The 21,611-nt window shown below is 36.8% G+C and overlaps 2 protein-coding genes across 3 annotated transcripts in view; one reads left to right on the top strand and one right to left on the bottom strand.

The window, feature by feature from the left end:
* Positions 1-424, top strand: part of LOC136266268 (uncharacterized) — a 40,017-nt gene extending 39,593 nt beyond the window's left edge. The window contains exon 16 of the mRNA XM_066061276.1: positions 91-424. Coding sequence (XP_065917348.1) covers positions 91-177 — 87 coding nt within the window. The 3' untranslated portion in view covers positions 178-424. The remainder of the gene's footprint in view (positions 1-90) is intronic.
* Positions 425-1,551: 1,127 nt separating this feature from the next.
* Positions 1,552-14,069, bottom strand: LOC136265661 (uncharacterized). 2 transcript variants are annotated; one of them, XM_066060556.1, is made up of 3 exons: positions 13,346-14,069; positions 5,247-9,154; positions 1,552-1,845 (listed from the first exon to the last, which is right to left on the bottom strand). In XM_066060556.1, the coding sequence occupies exons 2-3, from the start codon at positions 9,129-9,131 to the stop codon at positions 1,759-1,761; spliced, it is 3,972 nt and encodes a 1,323-aa protein (XP_065916628.1). In that variant the 5' UTR covers positions 9,132-9,154; positions 13,346-14,069; the 3' UTR covers positions 1,552-1,758. The 2 variants fall into 2 exon arrangements, 1 of the variants encoding a protein (XP_065916628.1); XR_010705670.1 differs by lacking the exon at positions 5,247-9,154.
* Between the last annotated feature and the right edge of the window lie 7,542 nt (positions 14,070-21,611).

The raw sequence follows: 21,611 nt of genomic DNA on the forward strand, positions 1-21,611 counted from the left end.
AGCCTCGCTTTATGTACTGTATGTATTATGTGACTGGGTAATGATGAAATAGTTCATTATGTATAATATATTTTGTTGTTTTCACTCTAGCAAATTGGTGGTGGTGGAGCTGATATGGTGAAGGGACTTGGACTACTAGCTCTGCTGTTGTTTGCAGTAATGGCAATGCTCATCTAACATTTTATGCTTGCAAACAACTGTGTTATAGATGCTAGGTTTTGTACATGCATGTTTTGTTATTTAGGAACATAATACAAGCAACAACTTTAGTGTTTAGTATATTTTTGTAATGTTACACACTGAATTTTGTTTTTTGTTAGCTGATGCACCACAGATTGGCTAAACATGGATTGTTTAGATTTCAATACAGTTATTGTTGTACTGTATTACCATAGTCAGCTCAAGTGGCAGATCTAGGTTTTTGAAAAGGTAGTTTTTAGAAATTGTAACCGGTACCTGAATGAGTAATTAATGTGTTTACAAAGTGGGGAGTCTGGGAGTATGTTCTGCAGGAGATTTTAAGATGTACGTTAGGGGTGCAACAATATATCGATATATTGCAATATTTTAATAGAATATGTGTGATGAAGCATATCGATATATTGCTGTGTTACAATATGTGAGTCAATGTGACCGAATTTTGGAAAATCACCCTTATGGTCGCACCTGAAATAATTAGAATTTCTGAAACTAGCCTAGTGCTGTTAATAGCAGAAAACACTTTTCAAATATTTCAAAATCTTTTCTTGTAATTCAATGTATCTATAGTTTATTCTATGCTTAAATGGGTCGGACTTTAACTTATAATGCTGTGTTTCAAAACTAAATGTTTAATGTGTCAAATGCGCCCATAAGGGTGATTTAAAATTCGGTCACATATATTGTGTAATATTGCAGGGTTGTAATGGGCTGTGGCTTGTGGATAATTAGCCTATTCAGCTGCCACCCTCCTGGAGGGCGAGCATCAAAGCCACCAGAATGTTATTGTTGATGTTTTAGAAGCTACATATCCTAAACAAACAGTACTGGTTGTAGTATTGCCTACTTGTACTGTAATGCCTATTTAATAACTGTTGGCCATTATAAGCAGCTTTTGACTGGTGGGTGTACACCACATGACACTAATGCTATTTGCTGTATCTTATGAAGCTTAAATCCATGTGATATTACACAAGTATAGCACTTCAACATAACCAAAGGCCTTAATCCAAATAATTATTGCAATACAGCAATATATTGAAATATTTTTAAGGCAATATGCAATATGGTATTTACCTGTATTGTTGCATCCCTAATGTATGTATTGATTTTGGAAGTATGAGATGGCATCATATAATTCATAAATGGCTTAGGCCACGAAGTGGTCGCAAGCTATTTAGAATTGTATGAAGAGGATGAGGTCGAGCATAGCTGTTTGAGAATGAAAACTGGCCATACACCATTGATATGCGAGACTGAGCCTTCTGAAATATTAGACTATCTAAGTGTATCTAAAAATTTGGACACCCCCTTTTCAGATCCTTTACATATACTGTAGAGAATACCAGAGAATACTGAACATGGTATGTTATGAATACAAGCTAAACCAAAAATTAATTATGATGTACATGTACAGCCACAATGTATAACTCAATTCCATAGATACTCATAGTTGTGTATAATCTTGTGTGTGTGTGTGTGTGCATGTAAAGGGTTGAATAATAATGTGAAATCATGCTATTGCAATTAAAAGTACAGCAATTATGAACACATTGCTAGTCATTGATTATCATCCTCTCCATAAAGGTTATCGTCATCAAGAGTACGAATAAGTGCTTCTGATATATTCGAAAGGTCATAGTCATTCTAAAAAGTCAAAAGAAAATTGTACAGTATTGATCCATGTTGTAAAACTTATCTTGTGGGACCATTTATATGTAGTTGTTGTACACTAATAAACAAATTGACCTCTGTAAACTCAGGACTGAAACAAAGGTGCCCTTTGGGAATTTTATGAGCTTTTCATATAAAGTTGCTAATAGGGACCCGCCGGTTATGCTCATTATTTTACCCATTATGCTATGCTGCACTGCTCAAAATTTTGCCTATTATACTTAAATTAATGCTCAATATTTACCTATTATGCTCAGATTATGCTCAATATTTATAGCTAAGTTCCTAGTAAATTTGCACTTTATGGGAAAACAGTAAGTTGCTGAGTACAGACTCTAAATCCTTGCTTGTCAAAGTGCATGTCACAGAAAAGATCGATATACTCTAATAGAACAGTCAGCTCTCTGACTGTTCTATTAGAGTATATCGATCTTTTTCTGTGATATGTTTTTGATAAGAAAGAATTATGGTAATGCACAAGTGTTCTGCCTATTATGCTAGCATTATGCTCAATGCTTTCAGGCACCTATTATGCTTATTATTATGCCGGCATAATCGGCGGGTCCCTAGTTGCTAAAGCTTATCTAAATTTGTGATCCTAAATCCTAATTGAGGTTATTGGTAGGGACCAGTTAATTTTGCTTTTTTTCCCACCTATTTTTCTTTCCAGCAATTCTTTTAATTTTCACCTATTATGCTCCATATTTTGCACAAGAATTATAAATTTTGCTCAGCACTGATCTTTGTTAATTCCAAGTGCAAAGCTACAGTTTTGCCTTAAAGTGACTGTTCTATTAGAGTATCTCAATCAGAATAATAGGCCAGTTTCATGTAAGGGAAAATATTTTAATTGATCTTTTAATTGTGGTTGTGCAACTGCTGGATGCTGTGGTTAGCCATCAAAATGTACAGAAGCCATTGGGAAATGGACAACCACGGACACAAAATCTATTGTCGCATGGAATCTAATGGAAATATCCTAGTTTTTAAAGCAGCACTGTAGACTACATTGATTTCTATGCCCTGTGGTGTTTGTCTGCTGTAAATACGCTAAGCCATTAGCGAGTTAAGCCATTAGCGAGTTATGAGCCAATAAAGGTTAGAATGCATGATAAAAATGTTTTCTGGAGACAAAACACACAAGCAGCTGCTTGTTATCCTTGTTTACCAGATGTACAATACAAGAGCAAGCCTTACTATCACCTGGATGATGTATCTGGGCTCCCTGAACATGCTGTTAACTTATTAGATCTCATGCCAATTCAGCGCTTTCCTGCAAAGCAATTCGCAACAAAGGCTATTGTTAAGACTTGTTGAAGTTCCTGTGTTATTTTCTGACTTCAAACTTACAAATATCAGCTGTGGAAAGCCTTGTCTGGTGACATTTCTAACTTCACCACCCTACTAACTCGGACATCTTTCGTCCTATTCACAGTGGACAACCACGAAACAAAAGAGAAATCAATGTAGTTTCTTTCCATGTACAGAAAATTAGGACATACCGTATACTTTGTAAGTTACCAAAATTTTACTGCCGGTTATCATCGTTTTCCCAATGGCTTCAATTTTTATGGGCATCCACAGCATTCAGTGGTTATGCAATAGACAATTAACACTGATTGCATTCTTAAGGCCTTATGTGAAACTGGCCTATTACTTCTAACATGTAAAGCAAGAAGCTAGCTAATATTGCTTAACATGTGTGACGGTTTTATTAGGGTATCTCGATTGTCACTTGTTGTTCCTGTAACAATTAGCTATGCATTGTCGATATTTTGGCACGTCTGACTGTTCTATTAGAGTATCTCGATCTTTTGTGCAATTTTTATGTCCACTTCACAAAAATTGCACTTATTATGCCAGCATTTTGCTCATTGCTTTTACCAACCCATTATGCCAAAAATTTTTGCTGGCAAAATCGACGGGTCTCTAGTTATTGGGAATTAAATAATCAGGGGATTGCAATGGTTTCATCTGAAATCCCCTCTGAAAATAGTGTGTGCACCCCCAATTTATTTACAATTCGTGCGGGTGATAAAATCACTAGGAGTTATACATAGTGTATTATATTGGGATCTTTTCTACTGGCTAAACCTTTGAAATCACTGAAAATGTCATTGCTTCTAAAATAATTATTGTTTTAATGAGTACAAGTGCTGTTTTGTTTCTGCAGTTCTGCGAAAGCCTGGATTGGTAAGATTGAACTGTGAAACAATGTTGTGGAGTAATTTTTACTGGTTCATTAGTAGCTAGTGATCTATGTAGCTATATAGGCCACTGAGCTAAGTTAACAGCTGTTCAGTCTGGGATCACAGTTATTGAAAACTTCCTGAACCTGAAACCATCTCTGAGATCCGCCACTGATAACCCATTATAATCATGAGAGTCTGAAATTTCTAGAGAATTCCCTGAATTGTAAACCTACAACTCTTTGTGTTTCGAATTTCAGCCCTAAATGATTATGTATATAGAAGAATTTTGAATATTAGCTTGTGTGAATATATTATATGCCTATCAGAGTGTACTCTACTGAGAGTAGCTACTGTAATTTGCTTTTTTTCGTTGTAAAATAATTTTTGTATGCAAAACTTGTACGAAAATTTCTTACGCAAAATTTTTTAGAAAACATCGAACTACTCTAATAGAGCAGTCATTCACGTAAATCATACGAAAATATTTTTACACAAATATTTTTATCACAAATTGTTTTTTTGCACAAAAATAAAGTGAATTACGGTACTTAGCACTTAGCAAAACAAATAATATGAATATGCCATAAATCAGAAAATTTTCAACAACATTTCTTAGTTGTTTTGTTAAATCACAAAAAATTATTTTGTGACTTTAAAGCATAGTGTAGTTAGCAGAAGTCAAATGATATCCAATCGTTGTGTTTGTTTTCAAAGAAATACAAGGTGCTAGTTAACTAAAAAAAAAAAAACACGAGCAACCCAGTTGGATCTGAGACTTAACATCAGTGTAAAGCAATACAGTGGAACCCCTCTTATTGGACACCCTTGAATTCCAGACAACCCCTTGATAAAACACACACACATAGGTCCCAAATAACAGTATTAGTGGGTTGTCCACTCCTTAACTAAGGACATTTCTTTACAAAGGACTGAAATAAATTCCCTATATAATGGTGTCCATCTTAGAGAGGTTCCACTCTACTCTAAGCTGGAGCTCTTTGATTGCAATGGAATTAACCATAACATTAAGCCACAACCAAACTCCCTTGTTGGTGGCACCAAAAATATATTATTGGATTACTATTAGTTCACTTTAATTTGTTGATCTGCAATCACCAAAAAAATTGATGGTAAAATTTTCCTGATTGACAGCATAATTATATACTGTATAAATTATATTACCTGTGTAGGTTTTTCAACTTGCAATTTCAAATTCCTCAGGTATTTTTTTGCAACTTTAACCAGCCTCCAAACAAGGTACGATGCAATACAACATAATGGTAGCAAGCATAAAGCAATCTGAAATCCAATTAGAACATGTTCATCTTTTTGTGAATTGATCATATATTGCTCAATCATCAGGATAGCTAACATCAGTGTGTAGATTATTGTATACAAAGCATTATCCCAGCGGTTTTTGAAAGGCATTACTAAACTTTGAACTAGAGTGATCACAATAAAATAACCAACAAGGAATAGCAGTGAGTCATCAATATTAGGTGTTGTTACTACTACTAAAATGAAGAAAACTGTACGATAAAAGAATATCTGCAAACCAGCAAAAAACTGTAAGTGGTCCTCGTATTTTCCTTGGAAGCAATCAATAACAGGTTTTAGTTTGTGTATCATTAAACACTTGTTAATTAGCAATACAGGTTTGGTCTCTCCCCAGTTGAAATATATTACAATTTGCATTATTAGAGGGTGCACCAGCAAAATCAGAGTCGGAACTGCGATAACCATTACGATGAATAAGATTGATCCAACTGTATAGAGAATATGTCTTCCATTGAAGTAGTCTAGATCTCCTTGTAGATAAACTAACTTCTCATATGAATCATCTGTTTCAAGGTGAGATATTTCTGCTGGAATAAGTATAGTAAATGCTTGTAAGTTCACTTTAGTAAAGCAGAGAATGAGGAAAGCACATATTCCATGTGTAATAGACTTGTTTGTAAAGGTAAATTTTTTAAAACACCATAGTCGTTGGAAAATGTAGGAGTATCTTTGGAATAAGGCATATGCTGCAATTAGCAAAATTGGATAGAGAGAAAGCAACAACTCAAAGGCAACCATGTCTATGGTTCCTGCACCTTGAAATATGCAATATTTAAAAATATCGTAGTTCAAAAAGTCAAGATTTGAAATGCTGTAAATACCAAGTATTGCATTGAAAGTCTTCAAAACTTGAGGATGATTTGCATTGATGGTGTAAATCAATATGTAATGATATTCACTAGAAATAAGTTGCGCGAAGAAAACAAAAGAACCAAGCAATCCGGTGGTTACCTTAATGTCATAAGTCATGATGATGTAGAATAAAATACTGACTGGGAGTATGTATGAAAGAAACAAATAGAGAAATCCTAATTTGTATTCATTATTACATTTTTCACATGTAAATATGGGTGAGTTTAATGTAACACTATAGCCATCTATGCAACTTCCACAGAGACGTCCTGTTCTGCTGCTGTTTCCACACACAAACCTGTCTAGCTCTGTCACATTACCAACTGATGGAAGGAGTTTTGTATCAAACACATAAGACCCTTGATAGCAGTACTGATAGGGGCATGGACCATAAACTAAATCATTTGTGTTGTTTGATCTATAGCCTATCCAGTACAGTGAATTGAAATAAGCTTGAAATTTTGTTTGTTCACAGCCTAGGATGGCAGGATTCTGCGACAGCTGGTCAGTCAAGCATACACACACATCACTGTTTTGAACAAACCCTGGAGGACAATTTAATAATTCCACAGACCACATACCAGATATTTGAAAATCTGCAATAGTTTGTAGTTGCAACTGGCAGACTGATCCAGGAGGTCCTGCCAACTGTATTGATCCATTGGTAGTACGATAAGCTGGTAGTACACGAGGCTTGGATGAGAAGGACCGTGAAGAGGCATAATTGGGATCAGGACAAGTGTCAGTACATGTGTTTGCACAAGTTGCTACAAACTGGGCATCTGTAACTTGATTGCCCAGTTCATCAGCTATACAAACATTTAAGTCATGTACCTTTCCTGGAATAAGGTAAAGCTTTTCTGTGGAAACATTACAGAATTCAACAGCAGCAGTAGACAGCTGATCATGAGTGTCATTTAAACAGTGCTCTCTATTGTGCAATAGGCTACTGCCTGATTTGTTAGGATTTGAAGAAAAGCAAAATGGACTCTTATCAAGAAAATCTATAGAATAAGTATTCATACATGGATGAAGAGTAGTAGCAAATATAGAATTACTCCGGTTGTCAGCAGCCTTGTTGTCTATGAAAATAAAATGTGCACCTTGTCCATTATCATCTCCATTCGGGACGGCTATGGGGTATCTGATAAAACAAGCAAACAATATAAGGTAGTCAAAAAGGGTAGCAAATTGTACGTAAATGGCTCCACCCTTGACCACAGCAGTATTTCTCACAAACATCAAGGTACTATTAAAATGGGCAGTTATTTTTGAACTACTCATTAATAAAATGGCACCACCAAGGAAACCACTGTTGTTCTGAAACACTGTCACAGAATTATTATGAAACCCTAGTTCTGAACTATCTCCTACCAATGCTGTGGAATTATTGGCAATGAAGTATGAGCTTCCACTAAATTGCAAGTTTACTTTTGATGCACTAACAGCACCTACACCACTGGGTGCTGACGTTAACAGAACATTAGCACTGTTTGATGTAAAATTACAACTGTCAATCATCAAGTTTAAAAAGGTACCATTATCTATGATATCAAAATATTCCTTGTTGATTTGAATGGCAAAACCATATTGAGCTTTATTACTAACAAATGAAGACCTTTTAACAGCAAAGAAGTTAGTTTGTGATGTTCCAAGTAGCTCAGTACCACCATGCCATGATAGCCCGCCACCTACACCAACAGCTTGGTTGCTTTGAAAAGTGCAATTGTCCAAAATAATTGTGTTGTGCAAAATGCCTTCTTCTGAATTGAATATAACAAAGCCAACTAAAATGCCTCCTCCACCAAAGAATGTAGCAGAATTATTAAGAAATTTACATCCTGATACAGTTACATTAATATGTGTGGTATTGTAATTGCCATATATTGCTAAGCCACCTCCGTTGTTAGCTTCATTATGTGAAAAAATGGATGAAGTCACAATGGCATGTACGAAGACATCTGTGGCATAACCGTTGAATTGTAGTGACAGACCACCACCAACACCAAACCCGATAAATGTTCTATCATCAAGATTGGCTCCAACATTTTCACTGACATTATACAAGGCACTATTGTATTCAAATATACAGTTGTCCACTATGACAATGGAATTGTTAACTAGTTGATAATTGGAAGAGTTGCAACCTAGTATTCCTGGGGAACACTCAGTAAACTCAATTACCACTCCTCCACCACCACTAAGGACAGAATTTGATTTTGATGCCTTGTTGTTTCTGAAAACTGAACTCAGTATACTGACCATTTCATTTGTGTCAACAATCACTAATCCAGTACCATTGCTATTAGAAATATTAACATTGCGTACTGATAGATTTGTACTGTTCTGGACATACAGTGCACTAAGAAATGTAATGAACTGTCCACCTTTTGATATGCTAGTACTAACATGCTTCATCCCACAACCCACAATAATCAAATGTTCAATGGTTAAATTTGTGATGTTAACAAATGCAATTCCTGGGTTAGCATCAGCAGAGTAATTTTCTCTGGCACAGTTAATAGTGGATGGTATACCAGGTTGGCTTACAGTTAAGCAAATATTTTGTAAGTTAGTAATGGTATGATCTTCTGTCAACATGTGTACTCTTCCACTTGCAAACATGACTTCAATGGTATCGTAACAAGTCGAATTGCAACAAACTTGGTGACTAGAGGGATCACAATTTGCAGAGGCATTGTTAGTACCATCACACTGACTATCACTCGGCTTAAAACATGTACCCATGAAGTCAAATACATTTTTCAGACTTGTACTGTCATCAACTTCCAAGTAAAGCTTTTCTCTGTTAAATTCAGTCATTGTAGGCACAATGAACAAACAGAAAAGAATCCACTTAAAATACAGGTGCAGCATAGTTAATCAACAAGCTGGTTTGTCTGCACAATTATAAACAAGCATTGGTTATATAATCTAAGACATGCAATGTTAGATAACCAACCCTCAGAAAGATGAAATACCATATTTCCTTGGTTAAACACTGCTCTTTCAATTGTATTCGCACTTGAGTGATGCCACAATTGATTTCAACAGTAGAGGCAAAAAATAGAGGCAGCTTAAACATTGTTTTGGAGCATCAAGTGGTGGCTAATTTTGAATAGTCACCATATTGATTTTTGGAACTAAGGTAATAAATGCCACAGCGTCTAACAAAGTAAATACGGTAATTATTTATCCCATTTTTGGTCAACAATATAGATGATAAAGTTTGGAGGATATTAGCTTGACAAAAAGGTTGTCAAATTACTAAACCTTCCCACTAAACTTTTCTGATACACTGTAGCTTTAGCTTGAACTTGAGTACAGACATTGACAGCTGTGAGGCCTCTACTCTTTGGAGCATAAAGCCATAAAGAATGAATCACAACCAAAGGCAAAGGTGTACCTTCTAATTAACATTCATTAACAACAATGCAACACTCTGATGTGCATTACTTCAAGAAAACTGAAACAGCTAGTGCCCAAAACATCTAGGCCTAAATGAAATTTAATTTGCTAGGGGAAATTATCACATTCAGTATAAACATCTAGGCCTAAATGAAATTTAATTTGCTAGGGGAAATTATCACATTCAGTATACATACCGATGTGATGATATGGTCACATATCACATAACTGCTATAAAGGATTTTGGTTGGGGTATTTTATGTGCATGGATAATACCCTTGTTTGTTAGTATACTGATGGCTTCTTACCACCGTAATGTCTCTGTGTTTTCTCTATAGCTTCAATTTCTAACCTGACTGTATTTATTATGACACAAGCGCTTTTGTATGAAATACAAAAAGCATAGTGTTCTAAAAAAATGTTAATTTAAAAATGAAGCAGGGATCTATGTAATAAAAAGTAGTAAAACAAGAGATGAATGATGGTATTACAGTATAGCTCAGTGGGAAGTCTTTACTTTGGCATTGAACAAAATAATATTGTTAAGCTAATGTGCCAAAGTAAGGACTTTCCCACTGAACTATGCTGTGATACGATTCTTTCACTTGCTTGTATCCCTATACTTCATTTTTAAATTATTATACTAGCACAGTTCAAATGTAATACTAGCATATTTCAAATATACATTTAATTGTGCTGCTTTATGTGCTGGATGGAACTTTTACCAGTTGTTTTATTCCAGGACAAGAACTATTTTACCTAAACTAACATACTGTAGTTTCTATTTCTGGGAACTCAAATTTGAAACACGTTAAATTTCTGTACACAACTGATTGAACAATTTTAAATCACTTCACTGATTTCTGTACTGACTGTATGTGTTACTGTACTGTGTAATCATTGCATTGCAGGGCACTCCCATATCATGCATTAATTTTGAAATTAGGTATATTGACTATTATAGCTATTTTTATTTTTTATTAATTAAATGCTATCCCACTAGGGACCTGTGAGAAGGCTATAAAAGCCGGTGAATACAGAGAGTCTGAAACATGTAACTAAAACATTGAAGAATGCAGAAAAAAATCCCAGACCCAGTGGTGACTTGCTCCCCTGCAACGTGCAGTCTAGGTACGCGCCGGAGGAGCCACAGCAGCCGGGGTCTGTGATCTTCTCTGCATTCAACCTCTTATATATTTACTAATGCTTTACAGCACAAGTGCTGAAGGTCTGTAGGACACCTGGTCCTACAGCCTGCTCAAAGACTTTAGCTACAGAAGGTATGTTTGAAAATTTGGTTTTACTGATACACTGTATGTAACAATCAATCATAATTTCATCATAAGTATCTTTAGTTTTGCTTAATCAGGTCAACAAATAACACTTTCTAGAATTGCAAGCAATAAGCTACAACCTTTGTAGCTAACTCCACATACCTACTATGGAGACTTTTGGCTACACATAATTACATTTTCCACATGGGGGGACTACACCATGTAATAATTTTTAAAAACTTTTTATCTTTACCACAAAGCTGATGTTCAGTAGGACACCTGATCCTACAACCTGTTTAAAGATGTTACAATAATTAGTATGTAACAGAAAATTCCATGACTCAAACATCTGATATATGTGACCTATAGCCTGCAAAAATAGGATATGTGGACACATAAAATTTGCCTACTTCTTCAAATTGTAATGGTGTGTAACTTTTTATGTGATTAAGGAATGGCCATGTACCTTTTACAAATTATTCAAAATTTAGTTTGCAAGTTATAGAATGTAAATATGTAGTCCCATGCAGTGCCAAGTTAAAACCTGTTATGTGATTTTGGGTTGCAGTTTGTGCCCACATGCCCTATTTTTGCAGGCCTGGTCACAAATAACATTAAAACATTTGGTTAGGGTATTTTATGATCTAATGATTTCAATTTGTTGTAATGGCTTCATAACATAATTATGTCTCTACTACTACTACACAATAACAAGACAATTACAATGCATGCATCCATGGTAATTGTCTAAAAAATAACATGCATGCTAATTATCTACATGACACAACCATGTAGCTACAGCTTAGCTCTACTGAGGCTGTCTTTGCTTTTAGACTTTGTATTCTAGCTATAACCAATTATACAAAACCACAACACATGCATGCATAAAAGAGCTGGTAAACACTATACAGACAGATGTGCAAGAAAGTCAATTATAATGTTAGCCATAACTATCATATCTCGTGTTAGCAAGTGTTGGCAGTAAGCCATTTCATACTTAGCATTATTTTTTGAAACCATCAAATGAGATGAAATGTTAAAATAATGTGTATACAATTCCTCAGTCACATGCGACCATATAAAGGCCAGAGTCAAAGTAGGCAATTAAGGCAAGGATGGATACAAAACAAACAGAAATAACAAAAATAATTAAAACACGATAGTGAAGTTAATTAGCTATAGTCCAAGTCGGGTTGCTGCGAGAAGAATATTCTCTGGGACGCGGTGATAGCAATTGCTGATGCATTGTCAGGTGTTGTTTTGGAATGGGAGAAGCTTTGATTTGAAATGTTTTTCGTTGCCGTAATGGCCTCATTAAGGTAGCTAATGGCCAAAGCAGCCAATTTCAACAGTATAGTACTACCGGACTCACGAAGCTCAAGCGATGAAGCTCAGAAACTATTTGTTGGTACTCAGGCCTTCCTTCTTTACACTGACATGCAGCAGTAAGATCAGTAGGTTATAATTAATTTTTCAAATATTTTGTTAGCATTCTATAGAGATGTGTGGGAGGAAGGGAGTGCCATTAGGGCCGGAGGAAAAAAAAAAAAAAAAAAAAAGCAGTAAGATCAGTGAGAATTGGCAAGCGAGTTCCAGAAATTTAGAAACGCATCAAGACAGCCCACGGTGAGTGTGGGTACTGTTTTCCCTTAAGTGTCAGCGACTCTGAGTGAGTGTGGGTACTAACTGTTCCCTTAACTTGAGTATCAATGTTTCGCCGGTGCACAATTGTGCGACTCCAAGCACATGCACGTAGTCACTCTGGCGGCAGTTCCTAAGGAGAAGAAACCCTCCAGTCTGGAATATAGCTACAAACTGAGTTAGCTATATAGACTAGCTAATTCGGGATGCTGCGCTACTAGCACTTACATACTCGCTTGCGAGGTTTTGCAATTATCATAATAATAATAATAATAATAGAATGCTAGCTCCTCACTCACGGGTCTGATCTAGTGTATAGTGAAGTTGATCTATACTGCCGGCTATACTGCCACAAATTGACCAGCTCTATGCCTGCCAGCGATCGTCAGTCTGACTGAGGCAGCTAGCTAGCTATCAGTGTAAGCTTATAGGCAGCAACTGAGCTATCTAGCTAACCTATAAAATCCCGGGCTAGATGTACTGCCCTTGCCTACCACCCCCAGCACCAAGGAGCTGGACAACTGAAAAGGGGGACAACTAAAAGTCCCTAGGGCCAGCAATATGGTTCATCTCCGGGGAAGCATTGTTGGAACGATGAAGGATGGATCGCGTTCCCCGGATGCACATTGTAGCAGAACGAAGCAACGAAAGGACAATGTGCAGCGAATCCACGCCAGAGTGCCACTATAAGAATGATTACACACTGCTATATCACCTACTTCGGTACTGCACAATGAACTATAATAATAATATGAAGATACTGCTTACCGGCCGCTTAATTTGTACTGAAGAGACACCCTGAAGTAAAAGCCTTGAACGTCAGTCGGTACTGAGTAGCTAGACCATGTAGCTATATGTATTGTCGATTCTTGGACCAATCTACGTACGTAGCACACAGATGAAGAATCCCACTTGGAGACAGTTAGCTAGTCAAACTTCTCGACACGTTCACACGCCGACGCGACTGCGGAAATGAAAGGCAGCGGACATAGCTACGTATATAGTTAAACTGAACCGGAAGTTGATGAGGTGTCTAGTAAAATTTTGCGGACAGTGATAAGTCACTGATAACTAAGTGTGACAGGCTCCATTGCCAACACACTGATGGTGGCATCGCAACTGTTAGTCGTACATCAGTCAAAGACACTTCAAAATACTTTTAGACCTTTAAACTTTCGTTTTGAAGGTCCCTGGCATGTCTATCAAGTACTTGTTTACGTCGCCACACTTCAGATTCACTGAGATTTTCCGCCTGAGCACTGTTCCGACTCACTACAACGTTGCATCAGCACGAAAACCTTCATCAACAATATGTAGCTTCAAACAATGATAATCAAATAATGTTTCCTTGCTTCATGATCTATCTCTCGTACGTAATCACTCATTTCTTTTTGTACATGAGCAGGGCTCACAGTCTTATGCCTTTTTTCCCCTGTAATCATATCATCATATCATATCATTTCCATCACTACTTTTGTCCTACAAAAATCGCGTTCACGTGATCATTTCGTAAAATAAAAGTGCCACGCCCTAAAAAGTCAAGAGGTCCATTTAGTCTGGTTTGTTAAGTCAAAAATTTGCCAAAATCGTGACATAGTGGACCAAAGCACCAAACTTGGCACAGAGACTCCTATAAGGATGTATAAAGTGATTTCAGAAGCGGTGCCACCATAAACTCACCCCGCGGCTGCACCCCTTTGTAAGACAACTAATTTTGCAATCCTAAATCCCATCATAATTATTTACTATATTAAATACTTTATTTTTTCCTTAACAGATTGCAAAGGTGAATAGCTTATATTTGTGAGTGAGCAGCCCATGACACCCCATAAAAGTTTCATTGAAATAAAAATATAATCGATAAATTTTAAACACAGCCATTCATAAAGATTTTTCACAATATTAGCTTATTATGTATCAAAAGCAATCTCCATGTTTCCACTAGCTACACTGGCTAAGTACACTGGCTAAGTACTGTACACAAAACACCTGTTTACTTCACTTAGCTATCAATAAATGAATACATGTATTAACTCACATCTTTAAACAATCATTAGAGTCTGGTACTGTTCCATCGGAATGGAAACATGCCTATGTTACTCCAATATTTAAAAAAGGCACAAAATCTGACCCAAGAAACTATCGTCCTATTTCACTCACATCTGTAGTCTGCAAAACAATGGAACATATTTTAGTAAGTCAAATTATGAAGCATTTAGAAGACCAAAACATCCTATCAGAAAACCAGTTTGGTTTCAGATCCAAACACTCCTGTGAGTCTCAACTATTCATTACCATTGATGATATTACTAAACACATGGACAACAACCACCAAGTTGATGCTGCAATATTAGACTTCTCCAAAGCATTCGATAAAGTAGCACATTCAAGACTCCTATACAAATTAGAATATTATGGAATTAGAGGAAACATGTTACATTGGCTGAAATCATTTCTCCACGGTCGAACACAACAAGTTGTAGTGGAAGGCTCCAAATCATCTATTTGTGAAGTGACATCTGGTGTCCCTCAGGGGTCTGTACTTGGCCCTGTACTGTTCTTAATTTATATCAATGACATTGCTATGAACATCAAAAGTGAAATACGACTGTTTGCAGATGATATATTACTCTACAAAGTTATAGCAACACCAAATGACCATCACATTCTGCAGAATGATCTAAATTCTTTAACCAAATGGGCAAGCGACTGGCTGATGGAGTTCAATATTCCTAAATGTAACATTTTACAAATAACATTACATCACAACAAAAGTAACTTTACATACAAAATGTCCAACATTCCACTCAATACAGTATTGGAACATAACTATCTAGGTATCCGTCTTCATCACAGATTATCCTGGAACCCCCATATCAACTATATTTGCAGCAAGGCTAACCAACTTCTTGGCTTCCTAAAAAGGACCCTGCACACTGCACCACTAGAAATTAAAGACCACCTATACAAACAACTACTACTACCATCCATTGAGTATTGTTCAGCCATCTGGGATCCCTACAACAATACAAGTATACACAAACTTGAAATGATCCAGCATCGGGCTGCTCGTTTTGTTCTAAACAAACCGTGGTTCAGATCTAGTGAGCAACAACACGACAGTATAACAGATATGCTGACATACCTTGAATGGCCTAGTCTCCAAGACAGAAGGACAATGACTCGACTTACTTTGCTATTTAAAATTTTGAGAAGGTTAATAGTCATACCTGATCGTTGTATACCTCTATCAGTTCCAGTATCATACACTCGTTCCAACCACCCCCTCAAGCTATTTCACTTACCAACAAGAATCGATGTTTACAAATACTCTTTCTTACCACGAACAATTATTCAATGGAACCAACTACCTATCTCTGATATTGACAAGATTGATATTGACACTTTTAAGAACAATCTGATTGGTATTGTATGTAAAAATTGTAATGAACATTAGCGTCTTGCCCCTGGTGGGCTTTGCTAATTAATAATAATAATAATAATAATAACATGCAAATTATATTGTTTTACTGTTTTAATGCTTTATGATTATGATTATGATTATATACTGGGTCGAGACAGCACAGCTGATAATTGACCCAGGTAATTACAGACAAAAAAAACATTTAACATATACATGCATACATAAAATTATTCATTGTGTGATGACAAGGTGGTTGGTAAAAAATTTGCTTTAGCACAGGCAAGGCCTGCATTAAAGGTTGGCAACATGTTCCCACAACCTACAGTCACATGAACTTACAAATATTAAAATTTTATAGTTATGTTCGTAGTCAAGACAGTTGGTCAGGATGTGGGATGTTCATTGCAGGAGAAGAAGTCTGGTGGGATGTTACTTTGTTCATTACATATGACCCATTAGAAACAATTACCTATTAGCAAGTCTTCTTTGCTATGTAGCTAGCTACATTGAGAAAACGTAATTATGTAGATTTATAATGGTTGCTATAATTATACTCAAATTTGAAATCATTCACTAGTTTGTATCAAGACACACGATAGTGTGTCGTGCGGCCAAGAAGCCGGCGCGCCACACCGTGAGTATATTGACAGGAAGAAAGAAAACGTCATTTTCACACTTTTGTATCTCGGTGATGGCTTATCCGATTGAAATCAAATTTGCTGCAGAGTTTCCCGCCAGCTAGGGGAGTCTACATTCCAAATTTGAAGGAAATCACTCATGCCATTTCCGAGATATGAGCGGCCAAAGTTTCGTTTTTTTTCTTCGTTTTTTTTTTCTTCTTCTTCTTCGTCTTTTCGCACACTTGCAAAAAGTGCTATAAAACGCAAACGCGTACTCCGATCGCCTTGAAATTTGGCACACAGAAAGGGAGTCCAAAGGCGCATCCTAGTATCAAATTTGGTGCAAATCCAATGAATGGTTCAGGCGTTATGACCGATTATTCGCGTAAAACAAGATCGATTTGTTGTCACGCCTACAGGGTAAACCGCTTCATGGAATGAGCTGAAAATTGCTATGTAGATGGAGTAACCATCGTAGGAGTGCCTTTTGGTAGTTTGAAAGGAATCGAGATTAAAACCACGGAGATATGACACAAAACCCAACCTGTGTCACAATTACACGATCGATTTTTAGTAATATAAAAGTATTAGTTTTTACGCCTACTAGGCAAACCGCTAAGAGCAATGAGCTGAAAATCGGTGTATAGCTGGAATAATCTTCATAGAAAGTCCTTGCAGTAGTATAGAAGAATTGGATTACAAACCACTGAGTTATGATTCGAAAGCCAACTCTGTGTAGCAAATGCGAGATCGAGATACTCTAATAGAACAGTCACCCTAATAGAGCATTCAGCTAATTTATTTACTCCATTATAGAATTCTATCACATTACAAGTTATTCTGTAGGGACTTCAGCTGCAAACAGTTAATCTTATAGACAGTTAAGCAAGAAACAAGTCACCCTGTGGAGAATTAAGCTACAATTATATCACTGTAGAGATTCAGAACATTATACAAGTCACACTAAAGAGAGTTCAGCTATAAACAAGTCATGCACCCTGTAGAGAGTTCACCTACAATTAAATCACTCTCTAGAGAATTCAGCTACACACAAATCACTGTGCAGGGAGTTCAGTTACAAACAAATTATCCTGTAGAGAGATCAGCTACAAACAAAACACTTTGCAGAGAGTTCAGCTACAAACAAATCAACTTGTAGAGAGATCAAATCAACCTGCAGAGAGATCAGCTACAAACAAATCAGCTGGTAGAGAGATCAGTTACACACAAATCAACCTGTAGAGAGATAAGCTAGAAAAAAATCACCCTGTAGAGAGTTCAGCTAAAACAAATCAACCTGCAGAGAGATCAGCTACAAACAGATCACCTTATAGACAGTTCAGCTACAAACAAATTACCCTGTAGAGAGATCAACTACAAACAAATCAACTTGCAGAGAGATCAGCTACACACAGATCAACTTGTAGAGAGATAAGCTAGAAACAAATCACCCTGTAGAGAGTTCAGCTAAAACAAATCACCCTTTAGAGAGTTCAGCTACAAACAAATCAACCTGCAGAGAGATCAAATCACCTTATAGAGAGTTCAGCTACAAACAAATTGCCCTGTAGAGAGATCAGTTACAAACAAATCAACCTGCAGAGAGATCAGCTACACACAAATCAACTTGTAGAGAGATCAGCTACAAACAAATCTCACTGTGGAGATCAGCTAGAAACTAGACACAATGTAAGAAGTTCAGCTACAAGCAAATCACCCTGTAGAGATTTCAGCTGCAAACAAATCACCCTGTAGAGAGATCAGGTAGAAACTAGACACCATGTAAAGAGTTCAGCTATAGAAGAGGTCACCTTATTGAGAGTTCAGCTACAAAGAAACCATCATGTAGAGAGTTCAGCTGCAAACAAATTACCGTGTAGAGAATTCAACAACAAGCAAATCGCCCTGTAGAGGGATCAGCTAGAAGAAGTTCCCTTGTAGAGAGTTCAGCTACAAAGAAACCTTCATGTAGAGAGTTCAGCTACAAAGAAAGCACCATGTAGAGAGTTTAGCTGCAAACAAATCATCTGTAGAGAGTTCAGCTAGAAACAAATCACGCTGTAGAGAGATCAGCTAGAAGAGGTCACCTTGGAGAGAGTTCAGCTACAAAGAAATCACCACCTAAAGAGTTCAGCTACAAAGAAATCACCCTGTAGAGAGTTTAGCTAGAAGAAGTCACCTTGTAGAGAGTTCAGCTACAAAGAAACCATCATGTAGAGAGTTCAGCTACAAAGAAATCACCCTGTAGAGAGTTCAGCTAGAAGAAGTCACCTTGTAGAGAGTTCAGCTACAAAGAAACCATCATGTAGAGAGTTCAGTTACAAAGAAACCACCATGGATGTAGAGAGTTTAGTTGCAAACAAATAATTATAACCTGTAGAGAGTTCAGCTAGAAACAAATCACCCTGTAGAGAAATCAGCTAGAAGAGGTAACCTTGTAGAGAGTTCAGCTACAAAGAAACCGTTATGTAGAGAGTTCAGCTACAAAGAAAGCACCATGTAGAGAGTTTAGCTACAAACAAATCACCTGTAGAGAGTTCAGCTAGAAGAAGTCACCTTGTAGAGAGTTCAGCTACAAAGAAACCGTCATGTAGAGAGTTCAGCTACAAAGAAACCATCATGTAGAGAGTTCAGTTACAAAGAAAGCACCATGTAGAGAGTTTAACTGCAAACAAATCACCTGTAAGAAAAAAAAATAAAAAAATAAAAAATAAAAATAAAAAAAAATAAAAAAATTATTAAACCTGTAGAGAGTTCAGCTAGAAGAAGTCACCTTGTAGAGAGTTCAGCTACAAAGAAACCATCATGTAGAGAGTTCAGCTACAAAGAAAGCACCATGTAGAGAGTTTAACTGCAAACAAATCACCTGTAGAGAGTTCAGCTACAAAGGAAACCGTCATGTGGAGAGTTCAGCTACTAAGAAAGCACCATGTAGAGAGTTTAGCTGCAAACAAATCACCTGCAGAGAGTTCAGCTAGAAACAAATCACCCTGTAGAGAGATCAGCTAGAAGAGGTCACCTTGTAGAGAGTTCAGCTACAAAGAAACCATCAGGTGGAGAGTTCAGCTACAAAGAAATCACCCTGTAGAGAGTTCAGCTAGAAGAAGTCACCTTGTAGAGAGTTCAGCTACAAAGAAACCATCATGTAGAGAGTTCAGCTACAAAGAAACCACATGGACGTAGAGAGTTTAGCTGCAAACAAATCACCTGTAGAGAGTTCAGCTAGAAGAAGTCACTTTGTAGAGAGTTCAGCTACAAAGAAACCATCATGTAGAGAGTTCAGCTACAAAGAAAGCACCATGTAGGGAGTTTAGCTGCAAACAAATCACCTGTAGAGAGTTCAGCTAGAAACAAATCACCCTGTAGAGAGATCAGCTAGAAGAGGTTACCTTGTAGAGAGTTCAGCTACAAAGAAACCATCAGGTGGAGAGTTCAGCTACAAAGAAATCACCCTGTAGAGAGTTCAGCTAGAAGAAGTCACCTTGTAGAGAGTTCAACTACAAAGAAACCATCATGTAGAGAGTTCAGCTACAAAGAAACCACATGGATGTAGAGAGTTTAGCTGCAAACAAATCACCTGTAGAGAGTTCAGCTAGAAGAAGTCACTTTGTAGAGAGTTCAGCTACAAAGAAACCATCATGTAGAGAGTTCAGCTACAAAGAAAGCACCACGTAGGGAGTTTAGCTGCAAACAAATCACCTGTAGAGAGTTCAGCTAGAAACAAATCACCCTGTAGAGAGATCAGTTAGAAGAGGTCACCTTGTAGAGAGTTCAGCTACAAAGAAATCACCACCTAAAGAGTTCAGCTGCAAACATATCACCCTGTAGGGATCAGCTAAAAGAAGTCACTTTGTAGAGAGTTCAGCTACAAAGAAACCATCATGTGGAGAGTTCAGCTACAAAGAAATCACCCTGTAGAGAGTTCAGCTAGAAGAAGTCACCTTGTAGAGAATTCAGCTACAAAGAAACCATCATGTAGAGAGTTCAGCTACAAAGAAGCCACCATGGATGTAGAAAGTTTAGCTGCAAACAAATCACCTGTAGAGAGTTCAGCTAGAAGAATTTATCTTGTAGAGAGTTCAGCTACAAAGAAACCATCCTGTATATAGTTCAGCTATATTTTAAGTCACCCAGTAGAGAGATCAGCTGCTAAAAAATATACTGTGGGGAATAATGGGCATGTAATAAATATATGCATATAATTTGTATAATCACTAATAAAATCAAAAATAATTGAAATATTAAAAATCTTCTATAAGTTCTTTTCTTCTTCCTGTGGTAAATAACAAAACACATGGGTTAAAAAAGCCCCAAAGCCAGCCTATGGCTGGCTTTGCAGTATACAAATACAAAAAGAAGTGATATCTAATCAAAAATAGCCAAGCTGTAAAAAAAGGTGCGGCCCCCAAAAAGACCATGGTGAAAAAAGATGTGAAATCCAAGGTGGCGGCCAAGAAATGGCTGTAATGGTAGGTTAATGGTAAAAATTTTAATAACGACAATTCAGGTGAATTTTGTGCCACTTGGTCTTAGCATCAAATTCACCTGAATTGTCGTTATTAAAATTTTTACCATTAACCTACCATCACAGCCATTTCTTGGCCGCCACCTTGGATTTCACATCTTTTTTCACCATGGTCTTTTTGGGGGCCACACTTTTTTACAGCTTGGCTGTTTTTGATTAGATATATATATATCCCATCCAAAAACAGCTTATAGCTGTAAAAAAAGTGCGCGTCCAAGTAAAGCAGAGTTAACTGCGACAAAAAGTAATGATATCATAATGCGGCCATGTGCGAGGTGTGCAAGTTGTAAAATTAATATTAGCTAATCAGATAATACAATGTTATTGTTAAAGTGTTAATGAGAACTATGTGATGCTGCTATTTTTAAGTGTGTGAGCATCTTCATAAATGCCACACAAATTTAATTCTCAATAAAGCAATGTGTATAGATTCTCTGATAGCAATAAATAGTTTGAGTTTGGCCG

The sequence above is a fragment of the Dysidea avara genome, chromosome 9, assembly GCF_963678975.1.
Source record: "Dysidea avara chromosome 9, odDysAvar1.4, whole genome shotgun sequence".
Classification (NCBI taxonomy): Eukaryota; Metazoa; Porifera; class Demospongiae; order Dictyoceratida; family Dysideidae; genus Dysidea; species Dysidea avara.